This window comes from Lampetra planeri, chromosome 34 (assembly GCF_965212315.1).
Source record: "Lampetra planeri chromosome 34, kcLamPlan1.2.h2, whole genome shotgun sequence".
Lineage (NCBI taxonomy): Eukaryota > Metazoa > Chordata > Hyperoartia > Petromyzontiformes > Petromyzontidae > Lampetra > Lampetra planeri.
This window is the reverse complement of record NC_136140.1, coordinates 9,194,801-9,214,292: the sequence shown is the minus strand read 5'-3', so window position 1 is coordinate 9,214,292 and position 19,492 is coordinate 9,194,801. Positions and strand designations below refer to the sequence as shown.

The 19,492-nt window shown below is 51.3% G+C and overlaps 1 protein-coding gene across 1 annotated transcript; it reads left to right on the top strand.

Annotated features, from left to right (window-relative positions):
- Nucleotides 1-409: 409 nt before the first annotated feature.
- LOC144730108 (platelet glycoprotein IX-like) lies at nucleotides 410-8,229 on the top strand. The gene is made up of 4 exons (XM_078610673.1): nucleotides 410-647; nucleotides 3,087-3,260; nucleotides 6,185-6,367; nucleotides 7,726-8,229. The coding sequence occupies exons 2-4, from the start codon at nucleotides 3,096-3,098 to the stop codon at nucleotides 8,023-8,025; spliced, it is 648 nt and encodes a 215-aa protein (XP_078466799.1). The 5' UTR covers nucleotides 410-647; nucleotides 3,087-3,095; the 3' UTR covers nucleotides 8,026-8,229.
- The last annotated feature ends 11,263 nt before the right edge of the window (nucleotides 8,230-19,492 follow it).

Genomic DNA, 19,492 nt, shown 5'->3' with positions numbered 1-19,492 from the left:
TCGGACAGTCATCTCAGTCAGTCAACCCATGGCAACCTGCTGGGTCTGTCTCGTGACCTCCTGCCAGCGGGCGTTCGACACTTCACGTGGCCTGAACGTGCACATGGCCTGGCACAAGCACCGTGGGGACGTCACCGACACTTATTGGCGAATGGCGGTTGTTGTTATTGTAGTTTTTGGGGTCGACGGAGGGGAGGGATCGGCCAGCCAGCAATGGGTCTCACAACCCCCCCTCCCAGTTTAGCGTTGAGCCCTCCTGAAATGTGGTGGCTTTCAGGCTAACGGAATCCGCTATCAGTGCACACACATCCATCACGGGTCACGCATGGCTTAAGCGGCAGCTTGGTCTACGTGGGAGCGAGTAACCCCCCCACCCACCCACAGGGCCAGCAGTTCCCCTTTCCGAGTGCCCAATCAAGAGACATTTGTGGGCGCACTCTGCGCAAAAAATAAATGCCACTCGTTTGCAGAAATTTGCGCCGGACATTTATTTTTTCATGCGTTAGTCATCGAGCCGAGCCGAGCGAGCGAGCACGCGCGCGCGCGTCTCGTTTTATTCCATTTCCATTTCTCATTTTGTTTCCATCGCTGCAAGGTCTGCGCGCGAAATCTCGCGAGTAAAACACTCAAGGGGATTCCGGAAAGAGGTAGGTCGGTTTTGCGGTGTGTGTGAGAAATGACAGAGACCCGCGGTTCCTCTGCACATCACTGCTGTGTGTACACGTACAGCCAGCCTCGTGGCAATCCACTGCTGGATGACGGCCTCCCCACGCCGTGCGGGTTGTGTGGGATATTTGTCCTTCCTGTCACCACGCTGGTCATTTCGGATTGGCGAGTACGAAGAGCATCTCGGCGCGGGAGCCTAGAATTTCAGTACAATATTTGATTTTACTGCAACTGCCCTCTGTTGCACACACAGCGTCGAGCTCCCGTCCTGTGACAGCCCGTTTGTGCAGGGTGATCGCCCATCTCAGCACAATCCAGGTTCAACCCCGCTTAGCTTCCGAGATATGACGAGATCAGGCGTAGTGACAGGGTGAGTTATCTTGTCTCCGCAGGGTATTTAATATAGATGTTCAACAGCATCAGCAGTCTGCCGTCTATCCACTGCTGGACAAAGTCCTCCCCGTGCTGCGATGCCACAATCCATTGCACTGCTGCGCTCCAAGTTATTATCAACGCTCCATTTCCACGGTAGTCATCCTCGTGTTTGGGTCCTCGCCTTCAGCTGCCATTCCATCATCAGTCTTCTCCCACGGCCATCGTCCCAATTCTAGCCATGACACGTCCTGCCCGAGCCCACTTGGTTTTCTGGACAACCCAGCTGGTGTCTGTATTTCTGCGTGTGCTTTCCCATTCCATGGAGTTCCTCTTTCTCTCGGTGCAATTCAATGCGTCGTGCATCTCACCACCGCTTCACCGTGCACTTGGTCAGCGTTTTGTTGCACGTTGCTTGCCACAAATGAACCACAATATCGCGGCTGATCTCTTAATCACGCGAACTCCACGCATCCTCGCAGCAGCAGCTTTTGACTGGCCATCGAATAAAGACGGTCGTTGCATCGTGTGCTTTCAGACGCGCTTCTGTAGCCGTCTGGAACGCTCTCCCTTCAGATATTAGGATCTTCGCACTTTAACATCATCTCGATTTAATTTTTTATTTATTTAGAACTGCCTTTCGTGAGAATAGGTTTTCCCCTTTTTTCTGGCAACAAAACTGGTGTTAAGATGTTAAAACACCAAACTGAAATCTTTTGCAAGGAATCATGTCTGCATTGACCACAGTTTTTTTTCTCCAGCATACCACACACCCACCCCAAAAGGTTTCAGTTTGGTGTTTTAACATCTTAACACCTGTTTTGTTGCCAGAAAAAAAGGGAAAACCTATTCTCATATTTTGATACTGGCAAAGGAGGTCCCATGAAACTGCCTTTCGTGTTCAGTTTGTTGTCCCTTCCCCTCAACTCGCATCAGCGCGGTTGGCTACGTACGGTGCGAAAAGAAGTTCAACACACATACTCACATGTATTGTCAGTGTGCGCGTTTTCCCGATCCGTGTCGTAGCAGATAACGCACTCTCACCGACGGTGCCGCCTTCACGCACAGTTGCATCTAGCTTTGATGATCAATTTCGGTTTCACAAGAGCACTCCGCGAACCAACCTTCGTCACTTCTCTTCCCTTCCCAAACACTCTCTTATATAACCTCGTTCAATTCAAAAGATGCGTTGCTTAACTCGTAACGATTACAACTCAGAGAGTGACGTTTGATGCTGGCCGCTTGATGTTTTGGGCCTTCGGACCCGTGCTCAGGAACTGTGTAATAAGCCGGGAGGTGGCGGTTGTGAGCGTTGGTGGATCTCACAAATGTCGCAAAACTCCCTTCCCATGGGCGTCAAGGTATCACAACACTTGCTCTGCCAAGAGACGGCCGCACAGCAAAGTATGAACTCATCTCATCTCTCCTTCCTGTATGGGATAGAGTGTTTCCCCCTCACGCGCGTGGGTTGTCTCCGGGTGCTCCAGTTTCCTCCCACGAGTAAAAACACTCATTGATTAGCTAAAAAAACATCTTAATATGCGGAGGACGGCAGAGAAAGGGAAATCGTTGGTAGCGCCGGCTCACCGCACGGCTGACGTCTTCCTGCTCGCCTGCGGTTCCTCAGCGACCGCGAGAGAAGCGCTCGGCACGGACGGCGACGCGACACCACCATACGAATGTCGCCGTCGGGGCCTTTTTAAAATCCTTTATATTAAGTTCGCTTGCTTGCTTACGACCGTGCAAATCTTTCGGTCGTTTTTTAACCCACTTCTCGTGATTTAATCGAGCTGACATTTTCCACACAGACTCGTTGTGCGTGACAATTAATGTTCGTGAAATTTTTTTCCCTAAATTTTACACTTTTTAGGACAAAAATATTATATTTAATTACCAATTGCTCAATGGTGCAATGCAATCATCTGACCCATAGGTGGCAGCCATCTCAAGCCAGAGGACGAGAGGACTCTAGCCGCCACGCATATTATGGATTTATAGTGAAAAACTTTGTTTTTACGGGTTATACTTATTCTTCGCGCTCCCCACAGCCAGGCACGATGCTGGCGCTGGCGCTGTGGTGCGCGTTCGCCCTGCTTCACGGCGCGGCCGCCTGCCCCGCCGGCTGCATTTGCTACAGAGACTCGACGGTCAACTGCTCCAGAAAGGGGCTGACGGACTTCCCCAGGGACGTGCCCAGCAACACCAAGAGGCTGCTGCTCCAGGTGCCGAGCGCCGGGTCGGGGTAGGGGCACGCCAGTGGGTAGTGAAGTCACCCGCAGGTCCTGGATCTCCAGGGGAATGTGCTCCGTTTGAGGCAGACATCCATCCTGGGGAAATATGTGAGTCTTCCCAGGACATTGTACGGTACCGCTGCTAGGTGAAGACTTCCCCAAGCCATCCTCATCATCATCGTCATCACTTTGGTTCTTTCGGTAAAGTCACGTAGATAGAAATAAAATAAAATAGATCACGACGTTTCGAATGCAACACAAGCGCCCGTCTTCAGGTGAAAATCGCGATAGCTGCGATGTCTGCTGCGAGCAGCACGATGTCTGCTGCCTTGTGAAGTGAAGCTTTTGGTCGTGGCATCTTTGTGAAGAGATGCCGCGACCACAAGCTCGCAGCAGACATCGCGGCTATCGCGATTTTCACCTGAAGACGGGCGCTTGTGTTGCGTTCGAAACGTCGCGATTTATTTTGCTTTATTTCTACTTACGTGACTTTACCCAAAGAACCAAAGAGTATGGACTCCTGCAGTCACGAAAGCTTCAAATCAAGATTATCATCGTCATCGTCGTCGATCATTGTTTAGCCACTGATGGATGAAGGGCGTCGCCAACCTTGGTGGTTCTGCGAGTCCGCACAATCCGTCTCATGTATTTGCATGGAGTGATCTCTCTGCTCCATCTCCGTTGTAGTCATCCTATTGGGTGCGTCCTCTCCTTAAGCTGCCATTCCATTGCCCGTCTTGTCCATCGGCTGTCACCAATTCTAGCCATTATATCTCTTGCTAGCCAGAGCGGGGGTTCATCTGAATAAACTGACAAACACAATGTAAAGCGTTTTTTTTCGTGCAGTGATTCATGACCGAATTTAGAACATCGAGTTACTGCTACTCTTGAGAACCTGGTGGCTGAAACTTGAATTCGAACCCAGATCTCAGCGGTGCTGGTTCAGTGCTTTGATCCACGTGTCCACCCTGATGTTAATGTCTCTTAAACGCACTAAACATAATGGGCGCGATTGATGAACAATATCATCGGCACATTGTATTCCTCTTGCAATTTGTGTACAGCGTCTCACCGGTAATTACAACCAGCTTCAATCGGGCGATTTAACGATCAATAATATTGTTCGCGAAAGCCTACATGTTAATCTGGCATCAATTTAGCAAATTCGGATACCTCTCTTAGATTTCTCCTATCCGCAGTTAGACCACCATCGCAAACCGCCGCCATCACCACCACCACCACAAACACTGCCACTAACAAAACCACCATTGTCACAACCATCACCACCACTACCGCCGTCGTCACGATCGTCACCACCACCATCATCATCGCCACCGGCATCTCATTTTATAACCATCTCAGTCTGATGCGAGCAACAAGCGCCGCGGATGGCGTCAAAAGTGGTTCGAGCGACGCGAACTCCCCCGACTTAAAGCGGCGCCGATCGCGCAGAGCGAGAGTCGCGCGGCGGCTGCGAAGGCGGGGACGGGTGGCGCCTCCTCCGCGTCTTCGCGTGAACGGAATTGTCACCCATCTCGGATAAGCGGGGAGATTTAAACAAAAAATAATCGGCCTTGAAACTTGATAAGGTCGGGCATGCCACCGGGTCCCGCGTGACACGCGATTCGCAAACTGCGCTTTTGACAGCTGCGAATCCGCGAGCGTAATATTCGTCCTCGCTTTCTGTGCGATTTGTATTGTGCCGTTGCATCATTCGAGTTTCACGTAACATTTGAGTTTAAGTACGATTCTTTGATTGATCTCTCCGTGTAACTTCCTCCAATTTCCCACCATTGCCGACCCCCAGCTGGGGCTGCACAGCTACGACAAAGGGCTGCACGGGTCATCGGGTTCTTTCTTCTCAGCTGAATTCAAATATCTGCGTCTACGCGAGAGGCCCTTGGTCAATCCGCTGCTGGATGAGGGTCTCCTCCACGCCGTGCGGGTCATGAGGGTTATCCAAGCACCCTTCGCAATGTTCGTCAGCGCCGGTTGGTGACGGCAGGCAGCATCTTGACGGGAGCACAGAAGCACAGTACAACTATGGGTTTTGCCGCACTGCCCTCTGCTACACGTGTTTGTGTGTGATAGTCGTCCTTCGAAGCGATAGCCAGGCTCAACGTCTGCTTATCTCCCAAGCTCGGATGAGATCGGGCGCATTCCAGGTGACTTTTTTTATGGCCATTTGTTATAACCCACTGCTCCCTCTTAACGTGCCATGTCCTCAATGACGGCGGCGATCGTGGCCTTTCATTGAGATCTGTCCGTGTTATGGCCCACTACTGTAGATCTGTAGATAGAAAATCAACTCACAGATGTGGAAGCATGGAAGTAGAGCACGACAAATGGACGTGTGTCCGCAGTGCATGCGTCGCGTAGAATACTCCGCTGACGTGGAGCGTTCCAACCGTCTCGGATGTGAGCGGTGACACGGCCGGATGGTAGCGCATTCGCCACTCATAGCTAGCAGAGGTTCACGGTTCGTTTCCAGCGGCCGCCCTGATTATCACCGCATTCAGCGCAGTCAAATGCTCCGCCGCCGTCTGCTTCGCGGTGGACGTCAAAGATCCCGCGAGGGCATTCGCAAGAGCGGTGGCGCCAAACCGCGCGCCACTCGGCGTGACCGTCAAAATTTGACAAGTAATAAAAGCAAATTATCCCACGGCAAATTGCTCGGTGGGGATTATACACGGCCAACATTCCCCCCTCCTCCCCCCTACTGCGAACACAAAGCAGGACCTTCCTGAGAAGAAAGAAAATATATCACGAGATTATGCGAGGCTTTCCTGGGCAAACAAGCGTAATCATATTATTAATAATAAGGTTAACCCCCCATCTCTGCACCCCGCCCCCACCCCCCCCCGCCCACCCCGCCCCCCCCCATCTCAAATCCCCACCCCTGACGTCATGCGCAGGGGAACCAGCTGCAGACGGTGCCTCCGGGCGCGCTCGACCACCTCCATCGGCTGATGAAGCTCACGCTCGAGGACAACCCCTGGCACTGCGACTGCTCCATCCGCTACCTCGTGCTGTGGCTGCACGACGCGGCCCAGCTGGAGCGCGTCAACGCGACGTGCGGCAAGCCCAAGTTCCTCATGGTGCGATCGGCGTCGAGGTTAAGTCGGACAAGAGTCCCGTTGCCTGGGATTTGCAGCGTTTAAATTTCAGCCGCACCAGGAATAAAGATCAAGGACAAAAACGAAATTACGATGAAAAAATAAAAATTGCAAATTGGGTTAGATCGCGTAAAAAAGTGCCATCAAAACAAGCCAAAAACAACATTGGTTGCGGAAGCTTACACGTTAAAAGTCTAAGATGGATGCGGCATGTCAACATAATTCGTGTTATATCTACGATACCTTTTTGCCAGTATCAAAATGATGAAAAAAAGAACAGGCTTCATCCCTTCTCGCAATGAAACTGGTGTTTTATTGCCTTGTGACATTCTCTGGTCTAACACTGTTGAGAAGAGGCCATAAAGAAGGCTGTCTCTGGTGCAGGCCAACCAGTTTAAAAGGCAATGCATATATTATCAGAGCGTGTTTGTTTTCATGTTTTGCCACAAGTATCTGTGGTTAATGCGGTACACGATGCCTTGTAATTGGTATCTATTCGGTGTTTGAACATCTTACCACCTCCTGTTTTATTGTCAGAAAGCGTAAAGCCCATTTTTATCTTCCTCTCTCATAATATTGACATTGGCAAAAGGGTCCCATAGGTATGCCACGGATTATGTTGACGTTGCCACGTCCATCTTAGCCTATTGACGCGAAGGCTTTCGCCACCAATGTTGTGTTTGGCATGTTTTGTTGGCACGTTTATTTACGCGATCTAAACAAAATAAATTCATCATGAGCATCTTAGCCATGGTGTGGCTTCGTGATACTGATTTTTGACCTCAAATGTAATGCAAATGCGGGGTGCAATCATACAGGAATTTCATAGAGAGGTACGTTGTACTCTAGTGGTAGTGCCTTATGCCGACAATCTCTATACCCTACTACGGCACTGCGTTTCCAACGGTATAAAGCTGTCTATATATTTTTGTTAGAGACCCTTGAAATATCGACAGCTCCCAACCTGTAAGCCCCTAAAGCCATGGCGCTCAGCCAGCTTTGGCTGTCAATGCTCACCTGGCGTGGGCCCTCAGGCCACAGCGATCCCATGCCCTGCCCACCTACCCCGCCTGCCCTCCCTTGCCCACCAGCTATCGTAGCCACTGAGTGTGCAGGCGGTGCAACTGCAGCAAGCCAAGCTGCCGGGCTTTCAAGTCGTGGGACATTTTTAACTATGGTCCGAAGATGATGGCTACGGTGATGATAGCGATGATGATGATGATGGAGCTGCGAATACAACATGATGATGATGGTGATGATGCTATTGGTGGTGGTGATGACAACGACGATAATGATGACGACAATGCTTCTCCTAACTACCGCGCCCGTGGTGTGCGCAGCGCACACTGATCAGCACCCTGAGCGGTCTCGAGCTGGGCACGGAGTGCGCGAGGCCCCATTCGATCTCTTGCTGGGAGGTGGCGCAGCGCGACATCGGCCTGCACATCATCTACGCGACGCTGCTGCTGCCGCTTGGCTACTGCTACCTGTGGTACCGCGGCGGCGGCGAAGACGGGGCGCGCGCCAGGGCGGCCAGCACGCTCCGCCGCTCGCAGAGGGCATCGCGGCTCGCGGCCATCACCGCCGAGGATATATACGAGGACATCGACGGGAGAATCATGGCCACGGGGGTTTTGTAAGCTACCGGGCGGTGAGGTGGCGTGGGGTTGAGGGGGGAGGGCATGCTTTGGGGTGGATTGAGAGACCCACGCAGATGTCTCGCCTACACGTGCGTACGCGCGCGTGGCTGCCGTTTGTCTTTGTGTGATATATACTGGTAAGACCGCCTCAGCTGTACTTAACTCAGCTCACTTGATATCTTCAATTAAAGACATCTCACTATCTCCAGGTAATATGCTTGTCAGTTTCTACGTGGTATCTTTATTTACCAAAGTTCCTGTGCCTGACACCATTGCAATCATTGAAGATTTGGTCCAACAAGGACTGAATGCTGATGTACCGGCCCTGGTTAGACACTGCCTCACTAACACTTACTTCATCTGGAATGGAACATTCTACAAACAAGTTGAAGGTACCCCAATGGGTTCTCCCTTATCTCCAGTTATAGCCAATGTTTTCATGGAGAAATTTGAGACATATGCCATCCAGGCATCCACCCTACGTCCTTCCTTGTGGAAGAGATACGTAGATGACACGTTCGTCATCTGGCCACATGGCCTACCAGCTCTGGACCAATTCTTCAACCACATCAATTCCATACACCCAGCCATCAAATTCACCATGGAAGTGGAAAAGATGGCAAGTTGTCATTCTTGGATGTTTTAATCTAAAAGAGACCTGATGGCTCAATGGGACACTCTGTCTACAGGAAAGCCACCCATACGGATGCCTACCTAAAACCTGACTCCCACCACCATCCATCCCAGAAGAATTTCCTCATCAAAACTCTATACCGTAAAGCTCGTATTTCTGACCATCACCACATAACCAGTGAACTGGAGCACGTACACCAAGCCCTCAAAAAGAATGGGTATTCAGACTACACATCTGAGGACCCAATCAAAACCATCACCTTGCCATACATAGCAGGTGTCATCAAAAATATTTTCAAAATCATGAGCAAACACAAGATCCAGGTACGATTCAACACAGTACATACAATTCGTGATTTGATCCCATCTGTAAAGGATGTGATCCCTGACATGCAATACTCCGGTGTCTACAAACTAAGCTATGTCTGCAGCAGCTGTTACAATGGGGAAACTAAGCGACATGTCTCGGACCGTGTTCGTGAACATAAGGCAGATCTGAAACACAGTAGGACTAATACCTCAGCCGTGGCTGATCATTATTTTAATGCTGTGGGCACACAGGAAATAGATTTTTCCAAGACGGAGGTACTCTGCAAGCCCACTGGCTATCAGCAAAGATTCGTTCAGGAAGCCATCCATATATATAAACACAGACATAATTTCAACCGAGAAGATGGGTACAAACTGAGCAATCATTGGCAGGACGTTATTAACCAGTTTAGGTCATAACTGGCTGTGATGTTCCCTCCCTACCTACCTATGTTATCAGTTATTTTCGACTCTCTTGAGTTACATTCACTAACACAGCCACCGTTGTGTTAGTAAATGGCGGCCTGCCATCCTTTCCCACCTCCATATGGTGATGCTCTTGCGGCCCTCTCTCCGAGCTTACATTTACAAGCAAATTTCGTACATTGATACGCTAATCGCTCACAATACAATGGCCACCCCCACAGTTTCGTTTGTCAAGATTTACCCGATCTTACATTTACATGCAAATTTCATCTCTAGCCCCTCCCATTGACCCCTGGGCTACACCCATCCCAAACCTTTATAACTCCCTGCCTTAGCAGCGCTCCTACCATATATTAGCAGCTCTCCCGCGATATTTCTCACCTGATAACGATTGCTTATGTTGCGATCGAAACGCCGTGATATTGTTATTTTTTTTATTATTTCTACGTGGCTTTACCGAAAGACCCAAGAATATGTGTGATATATCTCGGGGGTGGGAGGGGGGGTTGCAGATTGGGAATTCACAGGCAGATGTTAGACCGCGTGTAGTGCTTTTTCGCGACCGATGTTGTGATTGGAACTATTTTGGGCGAATCGCGCAGGCGACGTCGCACCCAGCAAAGCAGAAGACCGGCGACGTTTGCTGCTGCTGAAGCCGTAACAAATTGGCACGTCTGTCCACGTGACGACTTACTTATTGGCTGTGTCGGGTGGCGGAGCGTGCGCGACACACATTTTACTTACGCTGTGTTCCAAAAAATCAATTACGAATCGGATGTTGTGCCGCTTCCGTAGGTTTTCGCGGGTGTGCTGGTTAGGTCCCCGGCGTGTCCTCGGGTTGTTCTGTGCTGTTGCTCAGCATGACGTCCGACGCTTCATTCCACCTGCTGGGAGCCCCTTCATGTCGAGCAACACGCGGTTAAATCCAACAATCGATTCACAGAGAGCTACACAAATATATCTCATACATACACACACACACACGGGTAACACAGCACGGGCTGCGTGTGCGCGTGTGAGATATAGGGGCGGTAGTCGAGTGGTTTTTGGCACACTACGCTTACGAACCCGGCGACCCGAGTTGGATTCACACTCACGGCCAACGTCAGTGACGAATATCTGAAGCGATTATGGGCTTCCCGCTAGGTCGACTCAGCCTTAAATGAGATTACGTTACGTGTCAACATCAGCACTGGGGAGACAAAGGCGGCCGGGCGTGGTTCCTGGCCATCCACCGTCTCGTGCGCTGTGTTGGCCTTAGTAAGTGCTCGCTAACGGCACTTGCCCCAACAGCCTGTTCAAGGCTATCCTGACAATCTTTGTCTTTGATATAGGAGCGGGTTGAGAATTCACAAACCAATGACTCACACGCACGCCTTGCACACAGACCTGGGGTCAATTATTATTGCAAACACAGCGGCATTGTTAGGTGAAATTGCAATTACACCGTGGTTGCAATTCATTATGAATGACAGAATTACAATTGTAATTGACCCCCAGGTCTACTTACACAGACACACATGGGTAGAAATAGCACCGTGTGTGTGTGTGATAGAGGGCAGATTGAGAAATTACACATATTCTACTGCAATCCAATCTGTGAATGAGACAAACCGATCATTACAGATATGTAGTGCAAGTTGGAAAACCCAAACAGTTGGATAATTTGCTAAACAACCTTTCAATGGCAAGAGGACCACAATGCAGTTCTTCAGGAACTGCTGATGGTTTTTGCTTAATGCGTGCTTCTTGTGCACGTGTTTGCATATTCATTGGCCGTTAAGATTTTACTGCATGCGATTTATTTTGCTTTTGGGAAATTACGTTTCTCTACGATGTGCTTTTGGCCTGTCTGTGATTATTTGACGTTTTCACTCGAATTGTCGGCAGATTCTTCAGGAACTGAAACAATGTAACCTAAAATCAATCAGTTCCCGACGAAGCTGCCGGCACTTGGAGCAAAACGTCAGACATCACTAATGACAGGTGGTCGTGCGACGTGAGAGCTACACAAACCAACGTCTCTCTCACATACACTCGAGTATAAAAGGTAACAGTTGTGTGTGCGTACGGGATATCTGGCCAGATTGCGCTCTTTAGACGTGTGCAGCAATGTTCATGTGTGCAGGGGGGCTTCCCTTTTTTAGGGGTCCCCAAGACCAAATATTGTTTGTCTATTTATCTATGTGCCTCTCTGTATCACTCTCCGTGTCTCTGCGTCTACCATTCTCCATATCTCACTGCATATTATTATTATCTATATCTGTCTGTGTCTATAGATTTGTGGCTATATCTCTGAGTGTGTCAATAAATAACTGTCTCTCTCTCTCTCCGTGTCAGTCTGCGTGTCTGTTTATCTCTGCGTCAATCCGTTTCCTCGTCTCTCCGTGTCAATCTGCCTTCCTGTTTATCTCTGCCGTCTGCCACTCTCCCAAGTCTCTTCTGTATTGTCGCATCCGCGCCTGTTCTGAGGACAGTGTTCAACGAGCCGCATCTTGCATCAGTCAACAAAACAAACAAACTTAACAATGGCATAAGAACCCCGTAACAGTCTTAAACAGTGGTAAAAAGGGGGGTAGCAGTGAAGGAAATTGGCGGATTTAACTGGCGACTGAGATGCACACTGCTTTGGGTAACAAATTCACTGAGCTTCCTAGAAGGGCAACTTGCAAAAATAAATTCATGCTGGAGATAAGGCGGGAAGTTATGAGACACTTTGTTGGCAGCGGTGAATAAACAAGCAGCGAACCGTCAGCAGCTTCATCAACGCATGCCGTCTTGGAACAGAAGCACAAAGGAAGCACAAGTGTGTGGGCCGCAGTCCTGAATATTCGCCATTTTATGATAGTTTTGTCCGTAAGAAAATGCTCTTGTTGTTGGTTACGATGATGTTTTGATACCGACGACGATGATGTTGATGATCATGGATGTTCTGAATTGCCATGTAGTTTTGGTGATATGTACCTAGCGCCTGACACTGTATGCTGTGTGTAACGCTGGATAGGCTGCGTGGATTTTCATGCAATTTTAGATTTTTGTTTTGTTTTTCATAAAAGACAATGTACGGCAAATGCGATATATCGAAAATTTTGTGGTTAAATAAATTCAATACAATCTTTACATTTGAGTCTTTTTCATTAAATAAAATGTGTATTAACCCGTCACGTGACGGGCAATTACACCAGTTTCAAATAAATCAAATGCCAAGAAAAACGCCGTGGCTTTGCAAATGCTGCCGGTTGACTCGGCTTTCAAAAATCTCTCTCTCAAAAAAAGAAGACCCCCCCTCCAAAACTCTGGCGGTGTTGGCCGAAGTGTATAGAGACAAATATTTGTCCTCGAGTGGAATAAAAAAAACGATTGCCTGCACAGTGTACACACTCTGAGCCAGTACGAGCGTACGTATACAGCTCTCAACTGTCGCTACACTTGGCCTGGCACAAACTCTGCCACTTTTTTATACTTGACCGCGACGACAATTTGACCAAAAACTGCAACAAATCGGGGGGGGGGGTGGGGGGCGCTGACTGGAGCACCTCGCCTGGGTCGCTCCAACCAAGTAGTGCCAGGGAGTCCATGGGACTTGCCCGGCCCTTGTTGCCGGTTTCGTGGGCGGTGGCTCCGTCTTCCGAGGCTCCTGCGGCGGTCTCCTTCCCCACTCCAGAGGCTCCTCCTGTCCTCCGGCATCCGCTGACTGGGGAACAAACTCAGGGGCAGAGGGGTTTAGGTGCCATTGCGTCGCCTCCTTGCCGGTGGGAACTGGGGCCCAGTGGGGCCCATATACGGTGTGAAGCCATCGGGTATGGGGGGCATGGGGGGTGCGGGGATTCCGGGGTTTCAGGGCACCCGAGGGGCGGGTGCCTCCCCCGCCGGGGCCGCCCTCCACGGTATTAGTCGGCGGAGATTGAGCACTGTCTCTCGGCCCCTCTCCCCGCCCTGGATCAGTTCCGTCCAGGGAGAGATCTGCCACACCACGGTCCAGGGTCCTCGTCAGTAGGTGGCCAGCTTCCCCACCTGTCCGGCCCCTACGCGTGGGGTATGCCGCCATACCTCAGAGCCCGTCAAGTAGAAGGGGGGCTCCACATGGGGGCGGGTGCCCCGCTCTTGCCGCTGATGTGCGGCCTCCCCCTGTTGGTTGGCCCGGCCACGGGCCCCCCGTAGGGTCCCCATCAGGTGCTCTACGGGCTGGCTCCTTTCTTCTGGTTGTGGTGGGGGTACGCCGAACAACAGATCTGCCGGTAGGCGAGACTCCCGACCAAACATCATTAGGAAGGGGGTCTGCCCAGTGGAGGTGTGCACCGTGGTGTAGGCGAACAACGCGTAGGGGAGGTGTTCATCCCAATCCTGCTGATTGGCGGCCGCCATACGTTTGAGCTTCCCAGCTAAGGTCTGGTTCATGCGCTCCACCATACCATTTGCTTGGGGGTGGTATGCCATGGTTCGGTCCTTCTGGATTCCGAACTCCTGGCACAGCACCTGAAATAGCTCTGCCTCGAACTCACTACCCTGGTCAGTAATGACTCGTTCGGGGATCCCATGTTTAATCACGTAATGCTCCACAAATGCCCAGGCGACCACAAGGGCCGTCTTATCGGGAATGGCCACTGCCACTGGATAGCGCGTGAAATACTCTACCACTATGAGAATGTACCAGTTGCCTCGGTGGGATCACGGGAATGGCTCCTGTAGGTCGACCCCAACTAGCTGGTTCGCCCGGCTGACGCGGAACAGCCTCAGGGGCACTTGATACCGCGCCGGTTTCTGCCCACACTGTTGACAGGCGCGGCAGCCCTGTACCCAGGCGGCCACGTCTTGCATCAGTTTGCGCCAGAGATACCGGTGATGCAGGGTCTCCCGAGTGCGCCATTCCCCATCATGGCCCCCGAGTGGGTGGTCATGCACCAGCCGTAGCAGCTGGGGCCGCACCTGGGCGGGAACACAGATGCACCCCGGCTGCCCGGCTTCGGTTAGTTCACGCACCACCCCGTTCTTTACACACAAACCACTCCAGGGTCCCTGTATGGTGACTTTTTCCTCCCGCAGGGTTGCCTCCACCGCCGCCAGGTCCGGGTCCCACTGCTGGGCCTGTCGCAGCTGCTCATTGTCCAGGCCCGGGAAGGCACAGCCGATGTCCTCTTGGATCTGACCGGGCGGGGACGAGCGGCCCGTCGGGCTCCTGGGCGCGGGCTCCGTGCCCACCGGGCGGCCCACCGGGCCCCTGGCTTCTTCCGCAGGAACCTCTGTGGCACACATGGCACTCTCTCTCAAGGGAGGGGGGTTAGTCTCAGGGCGTTCCAGGGGGCTGTTGCCTGTCGGCAGTGTCCCCCCGTGAAGCATGGGCAGGCCTCCTCAGCCCGTGTCTCAGAGCACACTGCGGGTCGCCTTGACAATGCGTCCGCGTTTGCGTGCGTCCGTCCAGCCCTGTACTCGATCTGCAAGTCTCTAGCCGAAAAAATGTCCTGATCTCCATCAGGTTCCTCGGCTGTGGCCATTCCACTACGGTGCTTACCTTTTCCGGGTCGGTGCACACAACTGCCTCGCTGACTGGGTGTCTGAGGTACCCAACTTCGCACTGCGCAATATGACACGCGGCTTGAGCTTGAGATGGGCTGCTCGCAGTTGTTGGAACACCTCCCGTAACCTGGATTAGTGCTCAGACAGGGACCTACTGAACACTATCACATCATCCAGGTAAATTAGGCACTGTTCCGATTGCAGGCCCCGCATCACCAACTCCATCAACCATTGGAACGTCGCAAACGCGTTAGTGAGTCCGAATGGAAGCACTCGGAACTCGAACAGTCCCATCGGGGTAGTAAATGCGGTCTTAGGCCGATCATCCTTCGCCCTCTCCACCTGCCAGTACCCGGACGCTAGATCGAGGGTGGAAAAATACCATTCCCCCGCGAGGCTGTCAAAGGTGTCATCGATGTGGGGATGGGGAAGGCGTCGCCGAGGGTAACCGCGTTCAGCTTTCGATAATCAACGCAAAATCGGGTCGACCCATCCTTCATCACCAGCACAACCGGGGCAGACCAGGGGCTCGCTGAGGGCTGGATTATGTTATCGGGGAGCATATCTGTGACCGCCCTTTTAATCTGGGCCCGTTCGGGTGCTCCCACTCGGTATGCGGGGAGTTTAATGGGTTGGGCAGCACCTGTGTCAATTTGGTGCTTAACGAGGTCTGTCCGGCCCACATCCGAATCGTGCTCACTAAACACATCAGCGTACTCCTGCAATAACCCTCGCAGCTGATCAGCCTCCCCCTTGGGCAAATCTGCCCAGGGTACCTGCAGTTCATCAAGCAGGGGAACGACCTCTGCTCTGGGAGTCGGACCGACTCGCCAGGCCAGGTCCCGGTTGTCCTTGGGGCAGCAGGGGTCCTCAGCTCAGAGGGCAAATACCGAGCTGTTAGAGTGGTGTGCATGCAGGGGGCGTACTGTGGCTACCGTGGTGCGCCGTCGCAGCGTTACTGGGGTACGGTGGGGGTTAAATACCCACATAAACAGTCGGCCCCCGTCAGCGTTTACTAAAGTGGCCGGCGCACATCCCCGTACCGTGCCGCCAACTCCAGGTGAGGAGTCAACATTACCTCACCTGATGGTCGGTGAAAGGGGTCCATGGGGGGCATTGCCACCAGCAACAGCATTTCCGCGAGGGGGCCGATGGTGACGGCCGATGCCAGGATAGCGGCCACAGGCTCGAAGTGGGGGCCACCCGGCTCCTGTCCCAAGAACGGAATCCGCTCCCTGCTGCCCGCCATGATGGCGCATCGCTGGTGGGGCTGTATGTTGAGCCCCAACTTTTCCAGGAGGTCGGTACCTACAATACCCTCGTGGCATAACATGCTCGACACATAGAATTCCTGCGTACACACCTGGTGTCCGAGACGGACCTCAAGGGTGACCCTCCCCAGCAGTCCCATGCCAGCTCCGCTTGCAGTGTGCAGTGCGCGATCCGGGACCTATAGGCGGCTCACGTCAACCCTGACCATGCTGCAGTGTGTTGTGCTCACAAGTGAGGCTAGCGCCCCCGTGTCCAACAGAATCCAGGTACGCTGCCCGTTCACCTGCCCTTCCACCAGTGACGTGGCCCCCGTGATTCCTGCCACCAGCTCCCACAACCAGTCGCCAGAAGTCGCCGCGTTCTTGGGTATTGTTGCCGGTTTTGGGTTAGATCGCGTAAGTATAAATGTGTCATAATCCTCTACCACCCGACACAGCCAATTTTTCACGTAAATAAAACGCCAATTAGTTACTACTTCAGCCCACTGGTGTGTTGGAGAGTAGATCCACAACATTTACAATTTTGTCACCACATCTGCGTGCATGGTTCTTGATGTTTGTTCGCCGCAATGGTAAACTCTGTTGAAAAACTGCCACTCGTCTTAAATGTTATACCAACACTTGTAAAGTTTTAAGTGGGGGGAGGCTGGGGGGGTGTTCTACCTCGTCAGGCTCCCACCATCCTCACCGAAGCTAAGGGTCGTGAGAGGTGGCCACCGTGGCTTGCGGAGGCCTTCGTCTAGCAGTGGATTGACCACGACCGATGGGGATGGCGATGATGATGTATCAATCGGTGCACATGTGACTGCCAATTGGTGGCTCTCTCGCTGCTTGTTGGTGATCCACACACCGCGATCAAACCAGGAGTGGCAGGGTTACGGTATCAGTAGCGTGGCATCGTGGCGGGTTAACGGAGGCCAGCCCCTTCTGCGTTTGGGGGTTTTCGCCTCCATTTGGCTAAATTCCAGCAACTCGAGCATTAAACACTCACAAAGCTGGAATTTACATTTCAGCCGTCGTGCAGGGCATGGTGCGGAAATGAGTTGCGCGAGCGTTGCGAATTACATAACATCGCGCCGCAGAAGCACAAAATCTGCGTCCCTCCACGTGAATAAAAAAAGGTCACTCTGTAACATCACCTTCCACGGCGCATTCTCGAACATGGTGGGGGTTGGGGGGGTGGTGGTGGACACGCCGCTCTGCGCCGGAAGTTTTCGCGTCGACTGCTCCTGCAGTTGCTGACCTGCGGCCGCAGGTCGGCAACCGCACGAATTTCGAGGGGGAAAATAATTTGGGAGAGAGGACAAAAGACGTAGACGGGAAAAAGAGAGAGCGAGAAAGACAGGAGGGAGAGAGAGGGCAGCAATCCTGCGGTTCGCGTTGAATTAGACCCCTGTCGCCCATCACCGCGCGACGCTCCTGCTCGTGTACGCCCACTGGCATGGTCCACTTGGACTCCGCCGAGAGTCGCATCGGGCAAACTCGCCAAGAGCTCAGCAGTACCAGTGGCGTAATGAGCGTGGGGGCAGGGGGTGCTTTCCCCACCCGGCCCTGGTGGCCAAAGCTACGAGTTAGGTCCCACTTGACAATCACCATGAGATATGTTTTCAACAGTGGAAAAGCGCAAACACTTATTTAAAACGTGTTTTAGATGGAGATTTTTTTATTTGTGAAAATAGCTTTCACATAGAACTGCATTTCTGGGATGTTAATTTCATTAGATACGCTCCAATTATATTGCAAAGAGGTAATTACTACGGAGCGGGAGCGGCTGCATTAAGCGAAGACGCAGCACTCCTACAACGTTAAATGTTCGAGACCGTGAGCGTGACGGTAATGTGATTAGGGCAAGGGGAGCCGCGATATATAGATAGCCTCTAGGGTGCGACCGTGCGAGACAAATCAAATATTGGGGCCCCACCTGACCGATTGCCGCACCCCCTGAAGCTGATAATGTAGTTACTACGCCACTGATAATGTAGTTACTACGCCACTGATAATGTAGTTACTGCACCACTGATAATGTAGTTACTACGCCACTGATAATGTAGTTACTACGTCACTGATAATGTAGTTACTACGTCACTGATAATGTAGTTACTGCGCTACTGATAATGTAGTCACTACACCACTGATAATGTAATTACTACACCACTGATAATGTAGTCACTACGCCACTGATAATGTAGTTACTATGCCACTGAAAATGTAGTTACTACGTCACTGATAATGTAGTTACTACGCCACTAACAATGTAGTTACTACGCCACTGATAATGTAGTTACTACGCGACTGATAATGTAGTCACTACGCCACTGATAATGTAGTTACTACGCCACTAACAATGTAGTTACTACGCCACTGATAATGTAGTCACTACGCCACTGATAATGTAGTTACTATGCCACTGAAAATGTAGTTACTACGTCACTGATAATGTAGTTACTACGCCACTAACAATGTAGTTACTACGCCACTGATAATGTAGTTACTACACTACTGATAATGTAGTCACTACACCACTGATAATGTAGTTACTACACTACTGATAATGTAGTTAATACGCCACTGATAATGTATTTACTACACCACTGATAATGTAGTTACTACACTACATTATTAAGTAGTTTTACCAATTTTCCCTGCTATATTTGCCTTTGGGACAGCAGGGACACAAAGGCGCACTACCACATGCAGGGCTGGCCACAGCAGACCGAGTTCTCTGTGGGGAGGAACCACTTCAAGTGGGAGCCACTGGTGGATCCCTGGAAGGTGCTGATGCCACCACTGCACATCAAATTGGGCCTTATGAAACAACTTGTCAGAGCTGTAGATAAGGAGTTGGCAGCCTTCAAGTACCTTCAAGACGTATTCCCTAAGCTGTCTGAGGCAAAGGTCAAAGCCGGTGTCTTCATCGGACCAAAGATAAAGAAGATCCTGGAGTGCAATGAATTCCCCAAGAAGCTCACTAGTAAGGAGAAAGTGGCTTGAAACAGCTTTGTCGCAGTGGTTCATGGCTTCCTGAGCAATCACAAGGTCGAAAACTATGTGGAACTGATTGAGACTCTGGTGAAGAACTGCGGCACAATGGGATGTAGGATGTGCCTCAAAGACCATATCCTTGATGCTCATCTTGATAAATTCAAGGAGAACATGGGAACATACTCGGAGGAGCAAGGCGAGCGCTTCCACCAGGATATACTGGACTTTGAACGCCGCTACCAAGGACAGTATAACGAGAACATGATGGGAGACTACACTTGTGGGCTGATGCGTGAAAGTGATTTACAGTATAATTGTAAATATCGAAAAAC